Below are 20,146 nucleotides of genomic sequence, written 5' to 3'. Positions count from 1 at the left end.
TTTGTTTTTAAAGATGTTGTATGAAGCCTTGGGACTCTAAAGCCTCTCCCCCTTTTTTTTCTTTTTTCTCCTGGATAAAAGGGGTTTTGCACGGGATGCTGTTTTCTTTCAATTGCTGGGCTGTTTCGCCATCCGCAGGCTAAAACAGGAACTGGAAGACAGGAACGGCCTTGTGTGAAGAAGCTGTCTGCAGAAAAAGAGAAAAATCCTCAACTTACCACCGTAATGGAGCCTGCCCATCACGATTGAAAGTTGTGACGGTCAAAAAATAGGCGACCCACATGACTGACCTGATTTTATGGCTCTGTGGTTCCAGTCGTTAAGTGGACCAATGCTTCATTATGGACCAGTTTTGCCAGAAAGCAGAAGTAAATGTCCGTTTTTGGCAAGCCTGTCATAAAATGGGGTCACGTGACTGCAAGACGCTGCAAGTGGCCATAAATGCAGGCTGGTTGCTGAGAGGCCGACATGCGGTCATGTGGAATCAGCCTGTTCCCTCTTGGGCCCCACATCTGGTCCTTTGGCTTTCCCTGTCTGGCCTGTGTGGATTACTTTTGTTTCAAAAGCAACTGCTTTTAAGAAAAAATGTACATATGCAAATTTACGCACCTTCACAGCAGCCCTATTGGTTTGGACCTCCACAACAGTCCCTTAGCAAAATTAATTGCCCGGCCCAGTTCTCGCGAATCTACCTTATCACTACATTTCAGCACAGGCTTATCTTGGACTTGTCCAGACTAAAGGATAGCTTTCTATATGTTCCCATCTTTATTTGTATGAAGGAGTGTACAATCAGATATGAGTTCCTGCCAGCATTTTAAAAGATTATGGCTCAAACAGACTTTGCAACACAAAAGACAAAACAGCTTAGTACAGTGGTTCTCAACCTTTTTAATGCCGCGACCCCCAACCGGTTGTAAGTCGAGGACTATTCAACCGGTTGTAAGTCGAGGACTACTCAACTGGTGCAGCATCGTTTGCAGAATGGGACTTTTGGCGGGCTCAGCAGGACAGAGACAGCCTGGACAATTCCTATTGGCTTTTGAAAGCCAATAGAATTAGACTCTATTCAAGAGAGTCTATTCTATTGGCTTTCAAAGGCCAATAGAATAAAAGGGAGGAGCACAGCTAAGGAAAAGGGGGAAAAAATGGCAGACTGCGTTGTTTGGCGACCCCCGTGAAATGGTCGTTCGACCCCAAATGGGGTCCCGACCCACAGGTTGAGAACCACTGGCTTAGTAGCTCCCAAAGCCAGGCCTTTCTCCCTTTCCAGCTCGTAAAAAAAACTTCCCAGAACCCCTTGCGACTGTTTCTACAGCCATAAACTAACTTGTTCAACCTGAGCATCCATTTGGCTCCCAGAATTCCCCAGCCAGCTGGGCCATTCACAAGAACTCTGAGAGCTAAAGTCCATCCAGGGGGAAGGTCGCCATCTTGGGGAAAGAAGCCACAAAGCCTAATAGGATGGTGTGGGCTTTTAAGTGAAATCCATGGATCCTACTAACCAGATTCGATCCGTTTTTTTTCCTCAAGCGTTCCTGCTTTTAGAAACTATCCCAGGCTGTAGGGAAGCATCTCTGTCAGAGCTGTGTGATAACACATCACTGACCATCTCAAGGCCACTCTGTGGTTGATTTTCTGCCAGATCTTCGGCTGTCACATTGCCACCTAGTGAAAAAGAACATTCAGATGTTCAAATGTCTTGAATGGATGGATGGTCTCAACTAAGGATTTATGGTCCATAATAAATAGTCCTTGATCAGCGAGCATGATCACTAGGCTAATTATCATGAGACCATGACAGACTTAATGATCTCACTTGCGCTGCAGCCAGTGAATCACTCTGGTCATTAATAATAAATAATAATGACAACAATAACAACAACAACAATAATGCTGGAAGGACCTTGGAGATCATCTAGTCCAGGTAGGAAACCCTATACCATTTCAGACAAACGGCTGTCCAGTCTCTTCTTAAAAACTTCCAGTGTTGGAGCATTTACTGCTTCTGGAGGCAGGCTGTTCCACTAATTGTTCTGTCAGGAAGTTTCTCCTTAGTTCTAGGTTGCTTCTCACTTTGGTTAGTTTCTACCCGTTGCTTCTTGTCCTGCCTTCAGGCACCTTGGAAAATAGCTTGACTCCCTCTTCTTTGGGGCAGCCCCTGAGATATTGGAACACTGCTATCATGTCATCCCTCGTCCTTCTTTTTGTTAAACTAGACATATCCAATTCCAGCAACCGTTCCTTATATGTTTTAGCCTCCAGTCCCCTAATCATCTTTGTTGCTCTTCTCTGTACTCTCTCCAGAGTCTCAACATCTTTTTTACATCCTGGTGACCAAAACTGGATGCAGTATTCCAAGTGTGGCCTTATCAAGGTATTATTAAGTGGTATTAATACTTCATGTGATCTTGATTCTATCCCTCTGTTAATGCAGCCCAGCACTGTGTTGCCCTTTTTGGTAGCTGCAGCACACGGCTGGCTCTCAGCTTGATCACGAGTTTGTAAGTCCTGCGGCTCATCAGAGCCTCCCTCCGACTCTGATGGTTCTCCAAGCTCCTCCTCCTCCTCCTCTGATTCCCCAGACTCAATTACTGGGATCACAGGCTGGCATGGAATCACAACGATTTGTGGGATTCTGACTTTCTCCCATCATTTCTGCTCAACCCACCAAACGTAGCAGAAAGGCCAAGCTCTGGGGCCTCTCTATTAAACAATGTCATCCAGCACCTGACTGGCAGAAAAATGTTTCCCTGAGGACCCAGATGGCCCCCACCCTATAGGTCAGTGATGGCGAACCTTTTAGAGACTGAGTGCCTAAACTGCAACCCAAAACCCACTTATGCATCGTTGAGTGCCAGGTGGGTGTGGCCCATGGGCTGGGTGTGGCCAATTTGGGTGGGCGTGGCTGCAGTGATAATGGCAGACTGGGTGGGACTAAAAAGTTCAATCAATCAATTCCAACTTTGCAAGATCTTTTTTTTCCCTGTGAGAAGTTGAAATTGACTGATTGACTGAACCTTTTTTTTTTTTGCACATGGCGACGGAGGCCTAAAGCGAAAAGGTTTTATAAAACCCAGCTGAAGACCTAGACTGGGGCGACGGCGCGCATGCCCACCGAGAGGGCTCTGAGTGCCACCTGTAGCACCCGTGCCATAGGTTTGCCACCACTGCTATAGGTCTTTCCTAAAACTCTTGATGACTAAGTTGTTTCCCTCAGGCATTTGGGCTGGGAAACCTGGCTAGCCTTGTTGCTGTTGCAGGTTATTTTAATGCTTGGAAGGTGTGATTTAGCTGGGCCGCTCGCTTACACGTACTGCTCGACTTACAACCATTCCTTTAGTGTCCATTCAAAGTTACAATGACCCTGAAAAAAAGGAGACTTATGATCATTTTTCACACTTATGGACCGTTACAGCTTTCCCCAGGGTCACGTGATCAAAATTCAGATGCTTTGGCGACTGGCTGGTATTTGTGACGGTTGCCGTGTCCCGGGAGGGGTCACGTGATCACCTTCTGCGACCTTCTGACCAGCAAAGTCAATGGGGAAGTCAGATTCACTTAACAACTGTGTTGCTAACTTAACAACTGCAGCCATTCACTTAACAACTGGGGCAAAACTCACTTCGTAACAGTTTCGCTTAGCAACCGAAAGTTTGGAGTCGATTGTGGTCGTAAGTCAAGGGCTACCTGTAGTTATCGTTGCTCTGGAGATCCCCTTCCCTTCTCAAAGTGAAGCTGTCTAGATTCTGGACACAGTTACGATCCATCTGTTGGTTGGAAGGATACAAAGAAAACAACAACTCACAAGCATCTCGGGGTCCTGCCCCCTTGTAAGGGGGAGCAGTGGGTGAAACACGGCCTTCAGATTCTCCCTCAGAGAGGATCCAAGATGGTCCACGTTGTCCTTTGCCTCGACTCCGACTCCCTCGGCTCTCTCTTTCCTCCGACTGCTGCAGCCACCATGGGTCTCGTTGGGAGATTAAATCCGGGGTGGCGGTTAAATATTCTGGCCAGGAGGGAAAACAGAATTAAAAAATGCAGTAAGAAGATCATCATCATCATCATCATTATCAGAGACATCACCCTGCCAACAAAAGTGCGTATAGTCCAGGCCATGGTTTTCCCAGTTGCAATGTATGGCTGTGAAAGCTGGAGCATAAGAAAGGCTGAGCACCAAAGAATGGAGGCCTTTGAGCTATGGTGCTGGAGAAGACTCCTGCAAGTCCTCTGGACCGCAAGGCGTTCAAACCGGTCAGTCTTAGAAGAGATCAACCCCGACTGCTCTTGAGAAGGCCAGATCCTGAAGTTGAAACTCAAGTACTTTGGCCACCTAATGAGAAGGAAGGACTCACTGGAGAAGAGCCTAATGCTGGGAAAGATTGAGGGCCATGGAAGAAGGGGACGACAGAGAATGAGGTGGCTGGATGGAGTCACTGAAGCAGGAGGCGTGAGCTTAAATGGACTCCAGAAGATGGTAGAGGACAGGAAGGTCTGGAGGAATGTTGTCCATGGGGTCGTGATGGGTTGGACACGAATTCGCAACTAACAATAACAACAACAACAATGTTGGAAAGGATCTTGGAGGTCATCTAATCCAACCCCCTGCTCAGGCAGGAAACCCTATACCAGACATGTCAAACACAAGGCCTGCAACATGAGTTCATGTGGCCCACGAAGCCATCCTGGAAACAGTGAGGGAACGGCCCCTGCTGCCTTGGCCCTGGCCCAGGCCAGCCGGGAGTCAATGGACAATTTTGTGGTGGCCATCTATGCTGAAACTATTCAGTCTTAGCTCCACAAGGCTGTCTGGAAACAGCAAGGGACCGGCCCCTGCCGCGTCGGCCCCGCCCCCTGGGCACATGCTGGGGAGGTGTCACCCTTTGTGAGGAATGAAGAAATGCACCATCGCCTAGAAGCGGCCAGCAAATAGCCCTTGCCTACTTCATCCATCCAGCTTGATGGGCTTCGGGGGAGAGGTTTCAGCAAGTTCTTCCAGTGGACTATGCCTTGGCGCTTGCCCTGGTCCCACCCCCTTCTGCCAGAGACCCTCTAATCTGTCCCACTCGTGCCCAGGCCCCCACAGGCACTCTTGATGCGAATGATGTAGAACTGGCCACGCCCACCCAGTAGGCCACACCCACTCCATCCACACCCACCCAGTAGGCTGCGCCCACCCTGGCCACACACACCCGCCCTCCCCCCGAGGGCAACCACAATGCTGATGCGGCCCTCAATGAAATTGAGTTTGACACCCCTGCCCTATACCATTTCAGACAAACGGCGGTTCAGTCTCTTCTTAAAAACTTCCAGCGTTGGAGGTGCTTCAAAGACACCAAGAAAAAAAATGGTGCAATGGTGGAACGCTGCTGCTCACGTTTCCAACTGGTTCAGATGGCCTGCAATCCTCTATTTCACCCCTTGCTTCAGTTTTCCAGTTTGCTCCACAGTTTTATTAGTCTGTCCTCGCAAAACACTCACAAATCTCACTGGGGGGGGGGGTTTGGCAGGGGAGACAAATTCTTCCATGATTGCATCGGTCACGCTCAGTCATTGGGATAAATGATTTGATTATTTGTGCCTGTTTTGTCACGCCGCATTTGATATCCTCCAGATGTTTTGGACCAATCATGGTTGAACATTTTGGATACTCCTAAGTTCAGACGTAGGACAGACAACGGGGCGAAGAACGATGTAGATGGAAATCAAAGCCCTTGAAATGTTATAATCTGGCTTCATCTAAGAATCTTTTGTTAATGTTTTAGCAAGGTTTTTCCCAAGAACACAGAACACGGGTAAAATTCATATATGGTTCCTTTTTAAACTAATGTTCAAATAAGCAAGTGGTAAAGTACAGAAGTACAGTAGTACATAAAACAAACAATGAAACCCTAATCAAGGAAGTACCAAGGAAAAAACAAACATTGGTAGGGAAGCTACTGCATATAAACATGGACTAAATTCCATACTCCCTGACACTAATAATATTGTGTAGTCAGGTAAAGAAACATCTGCAAGCAAGCAACCAAGCTCAAAGAACACCAAACACTCCACACCACAAAGGTTTCTTCTGTAGCTCCTAGATCAGTGGTGGCGAACCTTTTAGAGACCGAGGGCCCAAACTGCAACCCAAAACCCACTTATGTATCGTCGGGTACTGGGTGGGCATGGCCAATTTGGATGGGCGTGGCTGCGGTGGTAATGGCAGACTGGGTGGAACTAAAAAGTTCAATCAATCAATTCCAACTTTGCAAGATCTTTTTTTTTTCCTGCGAGAAGTTGAAATTGATTGAACCTTTTTTTTTTTTGCACACAGTGGTGGAGGCCTAAAGTGAAAAGATTTTATAAAACCCAGCTGAAGGCCTAGGACTGGGGCGAGGGCGTGCGTGCCCACAGAGAGGGCTTTGCGTGCCACCTGTGGCACGTGTGCCATAGGTTCGCCACCATGGTCCTAGACCAGGGGTAGGCAACCTCGGCTCTTTTATGACTCGTGGACTTCAACTCCCAGAATTCCTGAGCCAGCCACGCTGAGGGGAAAGGGAGAGGTTTCCAAGCTGAGCCATGCTGGCTCAGGAATTCTGGGAGTTGAAGTCCACGAGTCATAAAAGAGCCGAGGTTGCCTACCCCTGTCCTAGACCTAGAGCCCTAGAGCAGTGCTATCAGATCAGTAGTACAAGCTGAGTAGCTCTGGATGACCACTAGATGGCAGCAAAGAGATACAAAACACTAATACTTTGCTGCCATCTAATGGTCATCCAGAGTTTGCAGTACAGATGGTCTCCTGACTTACAAGCTTTAATAGAAAGTTACCTTCATCTTTTCCACATACACTTTTTATCCATGAGAGGGAAAGCCGTATTACTTTGTCTGGGGTAAATGTAGAAACCCGGGAGTATGTGGTCAAGGTGGTTACAAAAAAGTAGAAGGAGCGGGAGTGAATTCTGTTTTCCTGCCAGCTTCCCCATTGACTTTGCTTGTGGGAAGCTGGCAGGGAGCATCAGAAATCACGATCACGTAAATGCAGGGGCACTGCAATTACCACAAGTTTGCAAATACGACTGTTGTGAAGGTCTTTGAAATTTCAGTTTTGTTAAGGAAGGCTCCACACCCATTTGCGCTACTCAGGTGACCCCGAGGATACAGATAAACCTCCAAGTGGCCTCAACGACTCTCTAAAACAGTGGTTCTCAACCTGTGGGTCGGGACCCCATTTGGGGTCGAACAACCATTTCACGCGGGTTGCCAAACAACGCAGTCCACCATTTTCCCCCCTTTTCCTTAGCTGTGCTACTCCCTTTTATTCTATTGGCTTTTGAAAGCCAATAGAATAGACTCTCTTGAATAGAGTCTATTTCTATTGGCTTTCAAAAGCCAATAGGAATTGTCCAGGCTGTCTCTGCCCTGCTGAGCCCGCCAAAAGTCCCATTCTGCAAATGGTGCTGCACCAGTTGAGTAGTCCTCGACTTACAACCGGTTGGGGGTCGCGGCATTAAAAAGGTTGAGAACCACTGTTCTAAAAAGAACGCAAATGACCAGCAGTCTGTAAGGAGTATAAATCCTTTCATTCCCCCACCATCCAGTCAGAGCTGAAGAAGCTTCTTGGGTTAGAAGCGAAACGACTTCAAAGAAAAACAAGAAAGCCCAGTTGCCTCGTGAAAAAAGCACCTCTAGGACGTATCTCGTTGTGTTTCCTGTCTGGTTTAACTGGGAAAGCTACCTTGAAGGGTTAACACTTGCTTACCTGGTTGGCTCTCCTCTTGATGACGCTCTGGGAAGGAAGAGGTGCCATAGAGGCTGCCTCCGCTGTCGAAGTATCTGTAGGTATTCTCTCCCAGGTGGACCCTCTGGTGCTTGGTCAGGTAGGGCCTCCAGCGGAAACTCTCCCCGCACTGGAGGCACTTGTACGGCTTCTCCCCCGTGTGGATCCTCAGGTGCTCTGTCAGGGTGGAGCGCCGGTTGAAGCTCCGCCCACACCGGGGGCACTCGTAGGGCTTCTCGCCCGTGTGGATGCGCAGGTGGGCGTTGAGGTGCGTGCTCTGGAAGAAACGCTTCCCGCAGGCCAGGCACTCGAAGGGCTTCTCCCCCGTGTGGGTCCGGCGGTGCTTCACCAGTTCGAATTTATACTGGAAGGCTTTCCCACAGTCGTGGCATACGTGCTTCTTCTCGATCTGAACGATCTTGATTTGGCTGATGTCGGTGACGTCGTTCCCACCGGGCAGCAGCTCCGATTCGGTCTTTACGGGCCACCTGGGTGGCTGCCCGCCTGAGCCTTGCCTGAGCCCGCAGGTCTCAGGGCTCGGCTTCGCCCCACTGCCCGGTTTCGATAAGGCAGAGGCAGCATGCAGGGACTCGGCTTCTGAGGCGCCACTCTCGATGGCGCCATCCGCTGGAGGAGAGAGGAAGAACAAGGCGGAGACAGCAGCTGATTGAAATGTACTTACAGTAGTGGCCAAAATCGTGGAAACCTTTTGGGAAAAGTATATTTTTGAGGTTTGATGGTTCATAACACCACTTTTTTTTGGGAGTAGTACCATAAAATTATATATCAATGGAAAGATAATTTAATCAAGAATGTAATGCAACATAGTTTGTTCAATTATCTGTACTGTATTCGATGAAACGTTATAACCAAATAACCAGAAAAAAGGAAGCACAACTTGCTTAGGTTGATATCAGGTAGCTTTCCTTCATCTGATTGGAGCCAATGAGCATGAGTGTTTAGAGAGCCAATCAGATGTCATCTTGTTTTGGCAATGAGCCAATCAGATCACAGTAGGATTCAGTTATTGATGTCAGGTATTGAAGCTGAGAGGAGGACATTTGTCCGTGTGTTATTTGATCGTTATCAAGTTGGTTGGGTTTTTTTTTTTTGTGTTCTTTCATTTAGTGAGCTTGTAAAATGTAATAAAATTAAAGTAATGGTACAAGGAGTTGACTGGTCGCCCAGAAAGCAATGTAAAATAGAATTATTAAGTGAACAAGGCTACAGTTATAAAGAAATTAGAAGAAAAATGGGTGGAAACTTAACCAAAGGTGGCATTTCTACTGTACACTTTTCCCAAAAGGTTTCCACAATTTTGGCCATTACTGTGTATCACAAGGTTTCCATTCTATTCCTCAATGGTTGTTTTTCCTTTAATTCTTTTGTGTACCTCTATCTATATTTTAGCTATTTTTGATTGGTTTTCTTTCATGTTTCTATTTCCCCTTTGTTTAATTTATTTTATACCCACACACAAATACTGAATGGCACAACCAAGGAGCTGGCATTGTACCCCGAGAGCTTATACACCGGAGACAAATCCCTTGTGTCACACTTGGCCAATAAAGAATTCCATTGTGTACAGCAATGGTTCTCAACCTTTTTAATGCCGCGACCCCCAACCGGTCGTAAGTTGAGGACTACTCAACCGGTCGTAAGTCGAGGACTACTCAACTGGTGCAGCACCATTCGCAGAATGGGACTTTTGGTGGGCTCAGCAGGGCAGAGACAGCCTGGACAATTCCTATTGGCTTTTGAAAGCCAATAGAATTAGACTCTATTCAAGAGAGTCTATTCTATTGGCTTTCAAAAGCCAATAGAATAAAAGGGAGTAGCACAGCTAAGGAAAAGGGGGAAAAAAATGGCGGACTGCGTTGTTTGGCGACCCCCGTGAAATGGTCGTTTGACGCCAAATGGGGTCCCGACCCACAGGTTGAGAACCACTGGTGTACAGAAACATCTGCACAGTGTATGGGCTAGCTCAGGGATAGGAAACCTTGGCTCTTTTATGACTCGTGGACTTCATTTCCCAGAATTCCTGAGCCAGGCATGCTGAGGAGAAATGGAGAGGTTTCCAAGCTGAGTCATGCTGGCTCAGGAACTCCACAAGTCATAAAAGAGCCCAGGCTGCCTACCCCTGGGCTAGATCCTTCCAAGTCCAGATGGGAGATTCTATAGAAGGTCATGGAGAATAACAGCACCAAGATCTTGTGGGATTTCCAAGTGCAGATGGACAAGCAGATACAGGCCAATCAACCTGTCACTGGGGCAGTGGACAAGGAGCAGAAGATGGGAGGTGGTGATAGACGTAATGGTGCTAAGTGACAGCAACATCAGGGAGAAGGAGCACGAGAAGTTGTTGCCAGGGCCTGAAGGAAGAACTAGGGAGGACGTGGAAAGTAAAGGCCAAAGTGGTCCCAACAGTGGCAGGAGAAATTGGGGCTGTGACTTCTTAAGCTGGGAGAATGGCTCCAACACATCCCAGAATAGCATCAGAGCTCTTTGTCCGGAAGGGGGCAGCTGACTCAGCCGAAGAAGCTTTTTTGGATGAGAAAAATATTCAAACAAAAATAAGAAAGTCCAGTTGCCTCTTGAAAAAGCACCTTTGGGACATAAATGGACTTGTTTCTAAGAGCTGAGGCTTCTTCTGCAGCCAGATGTTTGCTTCTGAGGATTTCACATTTCAGATGTGTAGGATATCACATCTCTTGGGTCACATGACTGACGATTGTAAGAATCCCCACTGATATTAATCACGTTCACAGCCCTTTATCTGAGTTTTGGGATGCTTTGCCAGTAAGCAGAGGCATCTGCGGAGAGGTGAGCGTGTCAAGATAGAAGCTGTGAGCGCAACTGATGCCCTTAACCCTTTTAATATGTGCCACAATCTATGTCAGTGGTACGAACCTATGGCACGCGTGCCAGAGGCGGCACTCGGAGCCCTTTCTGTGGGCACACCTGCTGTTGCCCCAGCCTCGCCTCCCCCCACGACCCCCTCCTTACCAGCAGCCCCCCTGGAAGAGAGTCGCCCCCGAACGTGGCCCACACGGAGCAGCGCAGCCAAGGACATGGCAGCCAGGCAGCGTAGACAAGACTCTGCCCTCACACCCCATCCTGTACAGTTGATGCTGCTGGGCATGGGCAGAGGGCATGGCCGCCATGGTGCTGCTGGGCTGCCTGGCGATCTGCAGCGGGCCCTGGAGGCAGTGAGTGGCCCTGCAGGCAGACAAGGTGGGGGCGGGGCAGGGGGTGGAGTGGAGGCGGGGCCAGTTTTTGGGCATTCGGTCTCTAAAAGGTTCGCCATCACTGACCTATGTAAAAACGGAACGAGGTTGAATAGCAATGTCATGACCACCATCTTGATTTTTTTGTTGTTGTTGTTGCTTACCTCCCTTAGGGACATGCCTGCACATATAGCAAATATTTGGATTTTAGACACCGGATCAATCTAGAAATGCGAACTAAAGCAGAGACATCTTCTTTCTTTCTTTCAGGAAGCAAAGAAACACCAAGAAAGTGCCGGTATGATTTGAAAGCCAGGACAGGCCCATCTTAGAAGTGGATCCCTTCCCTTTTGGAGTAATTATGCCCCAACGTTCTCATCTTGCAATACAGCAGAGAAGGAAGGATGCAAAACATATGCAGCCTATCTGGCATTTAGAAGGAACGGTTAAATCAGGGGTTCTCAACCTTGGCAACTTTAAGACTTGTGGACTTCAACTTGTGGACTTCAACTCCCAAAGCTGGCTGAGGAATTCTGGGAGTTGAAGTCCACAAGTCTTAAAGTTGCCAAGGTTGAGAACCCCTGGGTTAAATAAATACAGGTATCTGGATCCTAAAAAGTTGTCTTGTATGTATCCTAATTTACAGCCCAAATGTTGGAGATGTGGTAGTTTGGATGCCACTTATTTTCATATATGGTGGACTTGTAGAAATATAAAAGCCTTTTGGATTAAGATTTGGTGGAACATTCAACAGATTTTCAAGAGAAAGATAAAGTTTACCCCACAATTATTTTTATTGGGTGTTATTACAGATTGTGATGCTAAAGAAATTAATCTGATGTTGAATTTGATAACAGCTGCAAGGTTACTAGTAGGGCAGTATTGGAAGAAGGATTGTTTGCCTACTGTAGAAGAATGGACGCTTAAAGTGTCAAATTTAGCAGAAATGGCTAAGATTTCTGCTTACTTGAAGGATCACTCACAAGAAAGATACACTTCAGTTTGGAGAAGATGGATAAATTATATTCAGAATAAATATGGGACTAAAAAGTTTCATTTAGTGAATTTTAGAGTATTATTATGATATTATTATTATTAGTAGTATTAGTATTGTTTAACAATTTGGAGATTGTATTGTTTAATAATTAGGATATTAACTTGTTTATGTTTTCATTGTTATTATGTTTATTTTCAATTTGTTTATATTTATGTTAAAGGGGAGTTAAAGTGCATTATGGACTTGGTTATTTATATAGTTGGTTAATGTTAGTTAGATTATGATTATCACATTAGTAACCCTGTAAGCTCTGGGAAGTTGGGGAGGGGGGGTTTGGGTGGGTTATATTGTAATTTTTATAAAACTTTTTAATAAAAATAAATAAATAAATACAGGTAGTCCTCGCTTAAAAAAACCACAATTGATACTGACAACCCCATTGTGAAATTATGCGTTTGTTAAGCAAGGCATCACGTGATTGCCACTTGCCATGTTATGCTGGTTTCCCCACTGATGTTGCTTGTCAGAAGCCAGCTGCAAATGGTGACCACGTGATTATAGGATGCTGGGCTAGTTGTAACTCTGAGGACTGGTTGTAAAGTTACTGTCAACGCTGCTAACATTGGATGTTCTTGCTTTGACAACATATGAAGATGCAGCCTTCTTCTTTCGTATGCTTTACTCTTAGAATTAGATGATGCTGGGAGAGGGGGAGGAATGTGGGAGTCTGTTAGACATAACCATATTGTAATCGTGTGTGAATTCAGGGCTTTTGAAATAAGAGATGATAAGAAATGGCGGGCTGGAGAACAGGAGGGAAAGCCTGCATTTCAAACTAATTGGAGAATGTGATTTATGTGTCTGATGCTATGTGCTAAGAGGAGAGGAATCCAGTTTTTGGCTTCAACTATGTTAGTGCCGAAGCTATGCTACTCCAATAAAGATTCTTTAAGGTAAACAATGCCTCGAAGTTCTTTGAAGAGTTTCATCTGTCGGAACCATGACATTTACTTTTTCAATGCTAAGGGAACTCCGGTTGGTAAACAAGGCAGTCATTAAGAGACTGACTAATCTACCTGTCACTTTCGAATTGTGGTGCTGGAGAAGATTCTTGAGAGTCCCTTGGACTGCAAGGAGAGCTGATCAGTCAATCCTAAAGGAAATCAACCTTGACTGTTTTTTTGGAAGGAGAGACGCTGAAGCTGAAGCCGAAATACTGTGGCCACCTAATGAGGAGAGAGGACTCATCGGAAAAGACCCAGATGTTGGGAAAGATGGAAGGCAAAAGGAGAAGCGGACAGGAGAGGATGAGATAGATAGATAGTATCTTCGATGCAATGAACATGAATTTGGGCAAACTCTAGGAGGGCAGGGGGGCTGGCAAGCTACGGTCCATGGGGTTATGAAGAGTTGGACACAATTTAGCGACTGAAGTACAACAAGAAAGAAGAGATTCTAGAAAGAGGGCAGAGGAGAGCAACAAAGATGATCAGAGGACTGGAGGCTAAAATATACAAGCAACGGTTGCTGGAATTGGGTATGTCTAGTTTAATGAAGAGAAGGATGAGGGGGGACATGATAGCAGTCTTCCAGTATCTCAAGGGCTGCCACAAAGAAGAGGAAGTCAAGCTATCCTCCAAAGTGCCTGAAGGCAGGGCAAGAAGCAATGGATGGAAACTAATCAAGGAGAGAAACAACCTAGAACTAAGGAAAAACTTCCTGACTGTTAGAACAATTAATTGGTGGAACAACCTGCCTCCAGAAGTTGTGAATGCTCCAACGCTGGAAGTTTTTAAGAAGAGTTTGGATAGTCATTTGTCTGAAATGGTATAAGATTTCCTACTTGAGCAGGGGGTTGGACTAGAAGACCTCCAAGGTCCATTCTATTCTATTCTATTCTATTCTATTCTATTCTATTCTATTCTATTCTATTCTATTCTATTCTATTCTATTCTATTCTATTCTATTCTTCCATTCCATTCCATTCCATTGCACTATTCTATTCTGTTCTGTTCTTCTGTTCTGTTCTTCCATTCCATTGCTCTATTCTATTCTATTCTATTCTATTCTATTCTATTCTATTCTATTCTATTCTATTCTATTCTATTCCATTTCATTCCATTCCATTCCATTTATTCCTTATTCTATTCCATTCCATTCTATTTATTCCTTATTCTATTCCATTCCATTCCATTCCATTCCATTCTATTTATTCCTTATTTTATTCTATTCCATTCCACTCCATTCCATTCCATTCCATTCCATTATTCTGTTCTGTCTCGTTCCATTCCAAATCTGTAAAGGCAGAGACTAAAATCAGACTTGCCTGTTAGTCTTCCCAGAGGCTCAGGGCAGGGTGAGTCTTCAAAGATGGCTTCTCTGTTGTTGAGGCCTCGGTACGCAGCGTTGCCCAGGTGGACCCTCTGGTGCTTGGTCAGGTAGGGCCGCCAGCGGAAGCTCTCCCCGCACTGGAGGCACTTGTACGGCTTCTCCCCGGTGTGGATCCTCAGGTGCTCCGTCAAAGTAGAGCGCCGGTTGAAGCTCCGCCCACACCGGGGGCACTCGTAGGGCTTTTCGCCCGTGTGGATGCGCCGGTGGGCACTGAGGTGGGAGCTCTGGATGAAGCGTTTGCCGCACGCCAGGCACTCGTAGGGCTTCTCGCCCGTGTGGGTCCGCCAGTGCAGCAAGAATTCCGACTTGCAGTGAAACCACCGGTCGCATTCGGGGCACATCAGCTTCTTCCGGCCCACGTGGAACATGCTGTGCTTGGAACTGGCTGCCCTGATGTGCCTGGAAGGCTCCCGCCAGATGTGCCCGGCCTGTAGCTCCCACTGTCTCTGCAGGCCGCACCGGGCCTCTGAGGCTAAGGAAGGGTTCTCTGGGGGTGGCCCCAGCAAAGCCCATGGCGGATCTTCTGGATCCAAAATGTCAGGTTCTGCCATCTCTTCCTTGATCTCCCTCACGATCACCTCGCTTGCTGGCATAGTGGGAGAAGCCAGAGAAAAGTTGTTTCCTAAGAAAGAGAAGGGGGGGGGGGAAGATGAGCTAAGGCAGTGGTCTCTCACCTTGGCAAGTTTAAGACTTGTGGACTTCAACTCCCAGAATTCCTTAGCCAGCTTGGCAAGTTTAAGACTTGTGGACTTCAACTCCCAGAATTCCTGAGCCAGCATGGGGGAACTATGGCCCCTTCATAACTTGCGGACTTCAACTCCTAGAATTCCTGAGCCAGCATGAGGGAACTATGGCCCCCTCATGACTGGTGGACTTCAACTCCCAGAATTCCTGAGCCAGCATGGCTCAGCTTGGAAACCTCTCCCTTTTCCCTCAGCATGGCTGGCTCAGGAATTCTGGGAGTTGAAGTCCACGAGTCATAAAAGAGCCAAGGTTGCCTACCTCTGACCTAGTGACTCTAATCCAACTCCAAGCAGGAGCCCCTACACCATTTTTGACAGATTTAGCCCCAAAGCTCATCGCTGCTTCACCTTCCTTTTCTCTCACCTTCATATAGATTGAGGGGGATTTTTTTCTCCTCCGAGGCTGCTTGGGCAGAGATCCATGGCTCTTCTCCTTGTTCCAGACGATAGATCAACTCGGGCTTGGGGATTGCAACAGCTGCATTGCGTGCATGCATGCATGCACAAGTGTACACAAAGAGGGAGAAAATGATGAAGTTGGTTAAATGCCTGGCAGCCCGCAACTGACACAAACAGCAGTGGATGTCCCAAAGAGTTAGAATGTTTAAAGAGACTGATTTCTATAGATAACGCAAAATGAAATGTTCTTCCGACAGGGGCTACCAGCGTAGAAAATGCTTGCCGGTTTCAGGCCACTGTGGCCACCCCACAAATGAAAGAGAATTTTATATTTTTAAAAAATGGTCAAATCTTTTAAAATCCCTCCCTCCCTCCTCTCTCTTTCTTGCTCTCTCCCACCCTCCCTCCCTCCCCCCCTTTCAATGATCAGATAAGAGACAGTATAGCCCATAGCTGTATAGTCAATCAGAATAGAGCTGGAAGGGACCTTGGAGGTCATCTAGTCCAACCCCCTGCTCAAGCAGGAGACCATATAGCATTTCAGACAAGTGATTGTCCAGTCTCTTCTTCAAAACCTCCAGAACCTCTGAAGGCAAGCTATTCCATTCGTTAACTGTCCTCACTGTTAGGAACTTTCTCCTTAATTCCAGGTTGCTTCTCTCCTTGACTAGTTTCCATCCATTGTTTCTCGTCCTGCCCTCTGGTGCTTTGGGAAACAATTTGACCCCCCCTCCCCTTTGTGGCAGTCTCTCAAATACTGGAATTCTGCTATTATGTCCCACCCTAGTCCTTCTCTTCTCTAGACTGGCCATTCCCAAATCCTGCAACCGTTCTTCATATGTTTTAGTCTCCAGGCCCTTAATCATCTTAGTTGTTCTTCTTTGCACTTTTTCCAAAGTCTCAACATCTTTTTTGTAATGCGGTGACCAAAACCGGATGCAGTATTCCAGGTGTAACTTTACTAAGGCTTTATAAAGCAGTAGTGGGCGACTTAAGTCAAGGACTACTTATTAAGGTACAGCTAGCAAGGAGATTGCTTCACACCCATTTTGAAGCAATCCCCCTTTGCACCCCACTAAGAAAAGGGGGGGGAGGAGGGAATTTTTACCCAGTGAAGCCACAGTCTCGTAGTTTTCTTGCATGACATCCCAGTACAGATCTCTCTGCTCTGCGTCCAGGAGAGTCCATTCTACCTCTGTAAAGTACACGGCCACCTCTTCAAATAAGAACGGCGGTGGCTGCAAGGAGGGCAGAAAAGATTGGGGCAATAAGTTCCCTTGTGAGCTTCGTTTTAATAAGCGCAACCTATTTTGGTTCCCCTCCAACCCCTCTGCTACCTGAAAAGGTTCCGTTGTCACCATCTCTGTTCCTCCCAGAGGAGGGAACGTTCCAAAGACAAACACACACATCATTTTGCCAAATCTGTCAGGGAGAAAAGGGGAGGTCAGATGGAATAATCTTGGTTGAGGGGTGCTGTTCTTTTAAAAAACAGCTACTCTGCTACATACAGTGGTGGCCAAAATTGTGGAAACCTTTTGGGAAAAGCGTACAGTAGAAATGCCACCTTTGGTTAAGTTTCCACCCATTTTCCTTCTAATTTCTTTATAACTGTAGCCTTGTTCACTTAATAATTCTATTTTACATTGCTTTCTGGGTGACCAGTCAACTCTTTGCACCATTACTTTAATTTTATTACGTTTTACAAGCTCACTAAATGAAAAAACACAAAAAAACCACAACCAACTTGATAACAATCACATAACACACTGATAAAATGTCCTCCTCTCAGCTTCAATACCTGACATCAATAACTGAATCCTACTGTGATCTGATTGGCCCATTGCCAAAACAAGATGACACCTCATTGGCTCTCTAAACACTCCTGCTCATTGGCTACAATCAGAGGAAGGAAAGCTACCTGATATCAACCTAAGCAAGTTGTGCTTCCTTTTTCTGGTTATTTGGTTATAACTTTTCATAGAACACAGTACAGATAATTGAACAAACTATGTTGCATTACATTCTTGATTAAATTATCTTTCCATTGATATATATAATTTTATGGTACTACTCCCCCCAAAAAAAGTGGTGTTATTAGCAATGCTCCTGGGGAGGAAAGCTATGGCAAACCTAGATAGCATACTAAAAAGCAGAAACGTCACCTTGCCAAGAAAAGTGCGTATAGCCAAGGCCATGATTTTTCCAGTTGCAACGTATGGCTGTGAAAGTTGGAGCATAAGAAAGGCTGAGCGCCAAAGAATTGAGGCCTTTGAACTATGGTGCTGGAGAAGACTCCTGCGAGTCCCTTGGACTGCAAGGCATTCAAACTGGTCAGTCCTAGAGGAGATCAACTGACTGCTCTTTAGAAGGCCAGATCCTGAAGTTGAAACTCAAGTACTTTGGCCACCTAATGAGAAGGAAGGACTCACTGGAGAAGGGCCTAATGCTGGGAAAGATTGAGGGCAATAGAAAAAGGGGACGACAGAGAAGGAGGTGGCTGGATGGAGTCACTGAAGCAATAGGCGGGAGCTTTAATGGACTCCAGAAGATGGTAAAGGACAGGAAGGCCTGGAGGAACATTGTCCATGGGGTTACTATGGGTCAGACACGACTTCGCAACTAACAACAACTCAAAAAAAAAGTGCTATTAGCCATCAAACTTCAAAAATATACTTTTCCCAAAAGGTTTCCACAATTTTGGCCACTACTGTACATATGCACAAACATATAAAGACAAGGCTCGGCCTGTCCTTCTTTAGACTCCTACTGCAATTGCAGGGGAAAATGTAGGAAATCTGAAAGCAGCCAGGATAAACTCTCTTCATTTTACAAAATTAAGAATGGGGCACTGGGATGAAATACAGATAGTCCTTGACTTACAGCAGTTTGTTTAGTGACTGTTTGAAGTTACAACAGCGCTGAAGGAAGTGACTTATGACCGTTTTTCACACTTAAGACCACTGCGGCATCCCCAGGGTCACGTAATCAGTGTTTGGCAACTGACTCATATTTATGAAGACTCTAGTGTCCCAGGGGCACGTGATCACCTTTTGCGACCTTCTGGAAAGCAAAGTCAACAAGGAAGCCAAATTTACTTAACAACTGTATTACTAACTTAACAATTTGCAACTTGTAACATAGGCACCCTTCTAAAAAATTTGTTTTTCCTGGGAAATGCCCAAAGTTTTCAGGCTCCTTCCACATGCAAAACACCCCCAATTTCCCTCAAACCGAAGTACACAACTACACCCCTGCCATTCCCCCCCCCCATCTCTCGTGTTTTCTATTCTGTCCAGCCACGCAACCTCACAAAGCAAGTTCCCCAATCTGACACCTGTCAAAGATGCTGGACTTCCACAGCAGCAGGCTGACAACGATGGGGCTTGTGTTCGACTTACGAACACAACTGAGCTCAAAACTTCTGTTGCTAAGTGAGGCGTTTGTTAAGTGAGTTTTGCCCCTTTTTACGGCCTTTCCTGCCACAGTTGTTAAGGGAATCACTGCACTTGTTAAGTCAGGAACACTGTTGTTAAGTGAAACTGGCTTCCCCATTGACTTGGCTTGTCAGAAGGTGGCAAAGGGGGATCCCATGATCTAAGGACACTGCAACTGTCATAAATATGAGCCAGTTGTCTTGACCATGGGGATGCTGCAACCATCATGTGAAAAACGGCTGCAAGTCACTTTTTTCAGTGCTGTTCTAAACTTAGGTCACTAAATGAACTGTTGCAGGCCAAAGATTACTTGTGGTTCCCGACATCCAGAACACTCCAGTGGGAGGAAGGATGCTTTTAACCACGGAACCTGCTTTTGTTTCCTTGTTTGTTTTTTTAAATCCAATCTTTTCTTGGCAAGACACTTGGGAAAGAGAGGTGCATGCAACAGAAGCAAGGCCCTGGGTTACCTTCTGCAGCTCGGACGCCTCTGTTCTGCTTCCCTAAATGATGCAGGACCCTCGGCTGGATGGAGGTGGGGGAGATGGGGGATAATAGAGTTGGAGGGGACCCTGGAGATCTTCTAGTCCAACCCCCGGCTCCAATTCGAAGAATGGAGGATGGAGGGGATTGCAATTGAATCCCACCAACCCACCCCGCCGCCAAGCCCTGGGCTGTTCGGCCCTCTGGCTCAGGCCGGGCGCCAAAGCCGCCCCCGAAGGCGCGGACTCTTCTTCGGCTCCATAGACGCCGCGGACCGGATCTCGCAGCCTCGGCTCGAGGAAGACCAGCCCCTCCGAGGTCGCCGAGCGGGGAGCGAGGGAGAAGGAAGAGAGGCAGAAGAGAGGAGCTTCTTTCGGGAGGCCTCGGCCAGCCGAGGAACCGGAGCCATCTGCTGGCCGCGCCGGCCCGCCGGCCGGCCGGCCTGCCTGCCTGCGGAGGGACAGAAGCAACCGGCGGCGCCCGGGAGCCCTTTAGGCGCGCTCCTAGCGGAGATGGGGGGGGAGGGAGGGAGATCCCAAGCCCACCATCCCCAGCTAGCTGCCCGATTGGGGATGGTGGGAGTTGTTTGCTGAGCTGCCGGATCTGGAGGGTGCTAGCTGAGTCCCGGGCAGGTGGATTACGATCTCCAACCTGGCGTCCTTCCTTGTGGAAGGTGCGCAATGGGCTTGGCAGGCAGGCTTGGTGGTCGGGGA

General features: G+C 46.8%; 1 protein-coding gene across 3 annotated transcripts; it reads right to left on the bottom strand.

The window, feature by feature from the left end:
* LOC120305108 (zinc finger protein 436-like) lies at positions 1-19,901 on the bottom strand. Of its 3 annotated transcripts, none has more exons than XM_039336521.1 (9): positions 19,421-19,901; positions 16,854-16,938; positions 16,625-16,754; positions 15,482-15,595; positions 14,310-14,996; positions 7,742-8,386; positions 3,809-4,009; positions 1,506-1,668; positions 1-183 (listed from the first exon to the last, which is right to left on the bottom strand). In XM_039336521.1, the coding sequence occupies exons 2-8, from the start codon at positions 16,926-16,928 to the stop codon at positions 1,529-1,531; spliced, it is 1,992 nt and encodes a 663-aa protein (XP_039192455.1). In that variant the 5' UTR covers positions 16,929-16,938; positions 19,421-19,901; the 3' UTR covers positions 1-183; positions 1,506-1,528. The 3 variants fall into 3 exon arrangements, with proteins under 3 accessions (XP_039192455.1, XP_039192454.1, XP_039192457.1); XM_039336520.1 differs by having other exon boundaries at positions 1-187; positions 19,421-19,899; XM_039336523.1 differs by lacking the exon at positions 16,854-16,938 and having other exon boundaries at positions 1-187; positions 19,421-19,899.
* Positions 19,902-20,146: the final 245 nt, after the last annotated feature.

Source organism: Crotalus tigris, unplaced genomic scaffold (genome assembly GCF_016545835.1).
Source record: "Crotalus tigris isolate CLP2741 ecotype Arizona unplaced genomic scaffold, ASM1654583v1 scf7180000017666.379230911805:20528666, whole genome shotgun sequence".
NCBI classification, from domain to species: domain Eukaryota; kingdom Metazoa; phylum Chordata; class Lepidosauria; order Squamata; family Viperidae; genus Crotalus; species Crotalus tigris.
The sequence above is the reverse complement of the archived record's forward strand: the minus strand, read 5'-3'. Positions and strand labels throughout refer to the sequence as shown.

Coding starts and splice junctions, on each gene's coding strand:
- LOC120305108 (XM_039336521.1), bottom strand. CDS start 16,928: ATGATGTGTGTGTTTGTCTTTGGAACGTTCCCTCCTCTGGGAGGAACA. Junction 15,596..16,624: donor CGAGACTGTGGCTTCACTGG/GTAAAAATTCCC, acceptor CACGCAATGCAG/CTGTTGCAATCCCCAAGCCC. Junction 8,387..14,309: donor GCCTCTGGGAAGACTAACAG/GCAAGTCTGATT, acceptor TCTCTCCTCCAG/CGGATGGCGCCATCGAGAGT.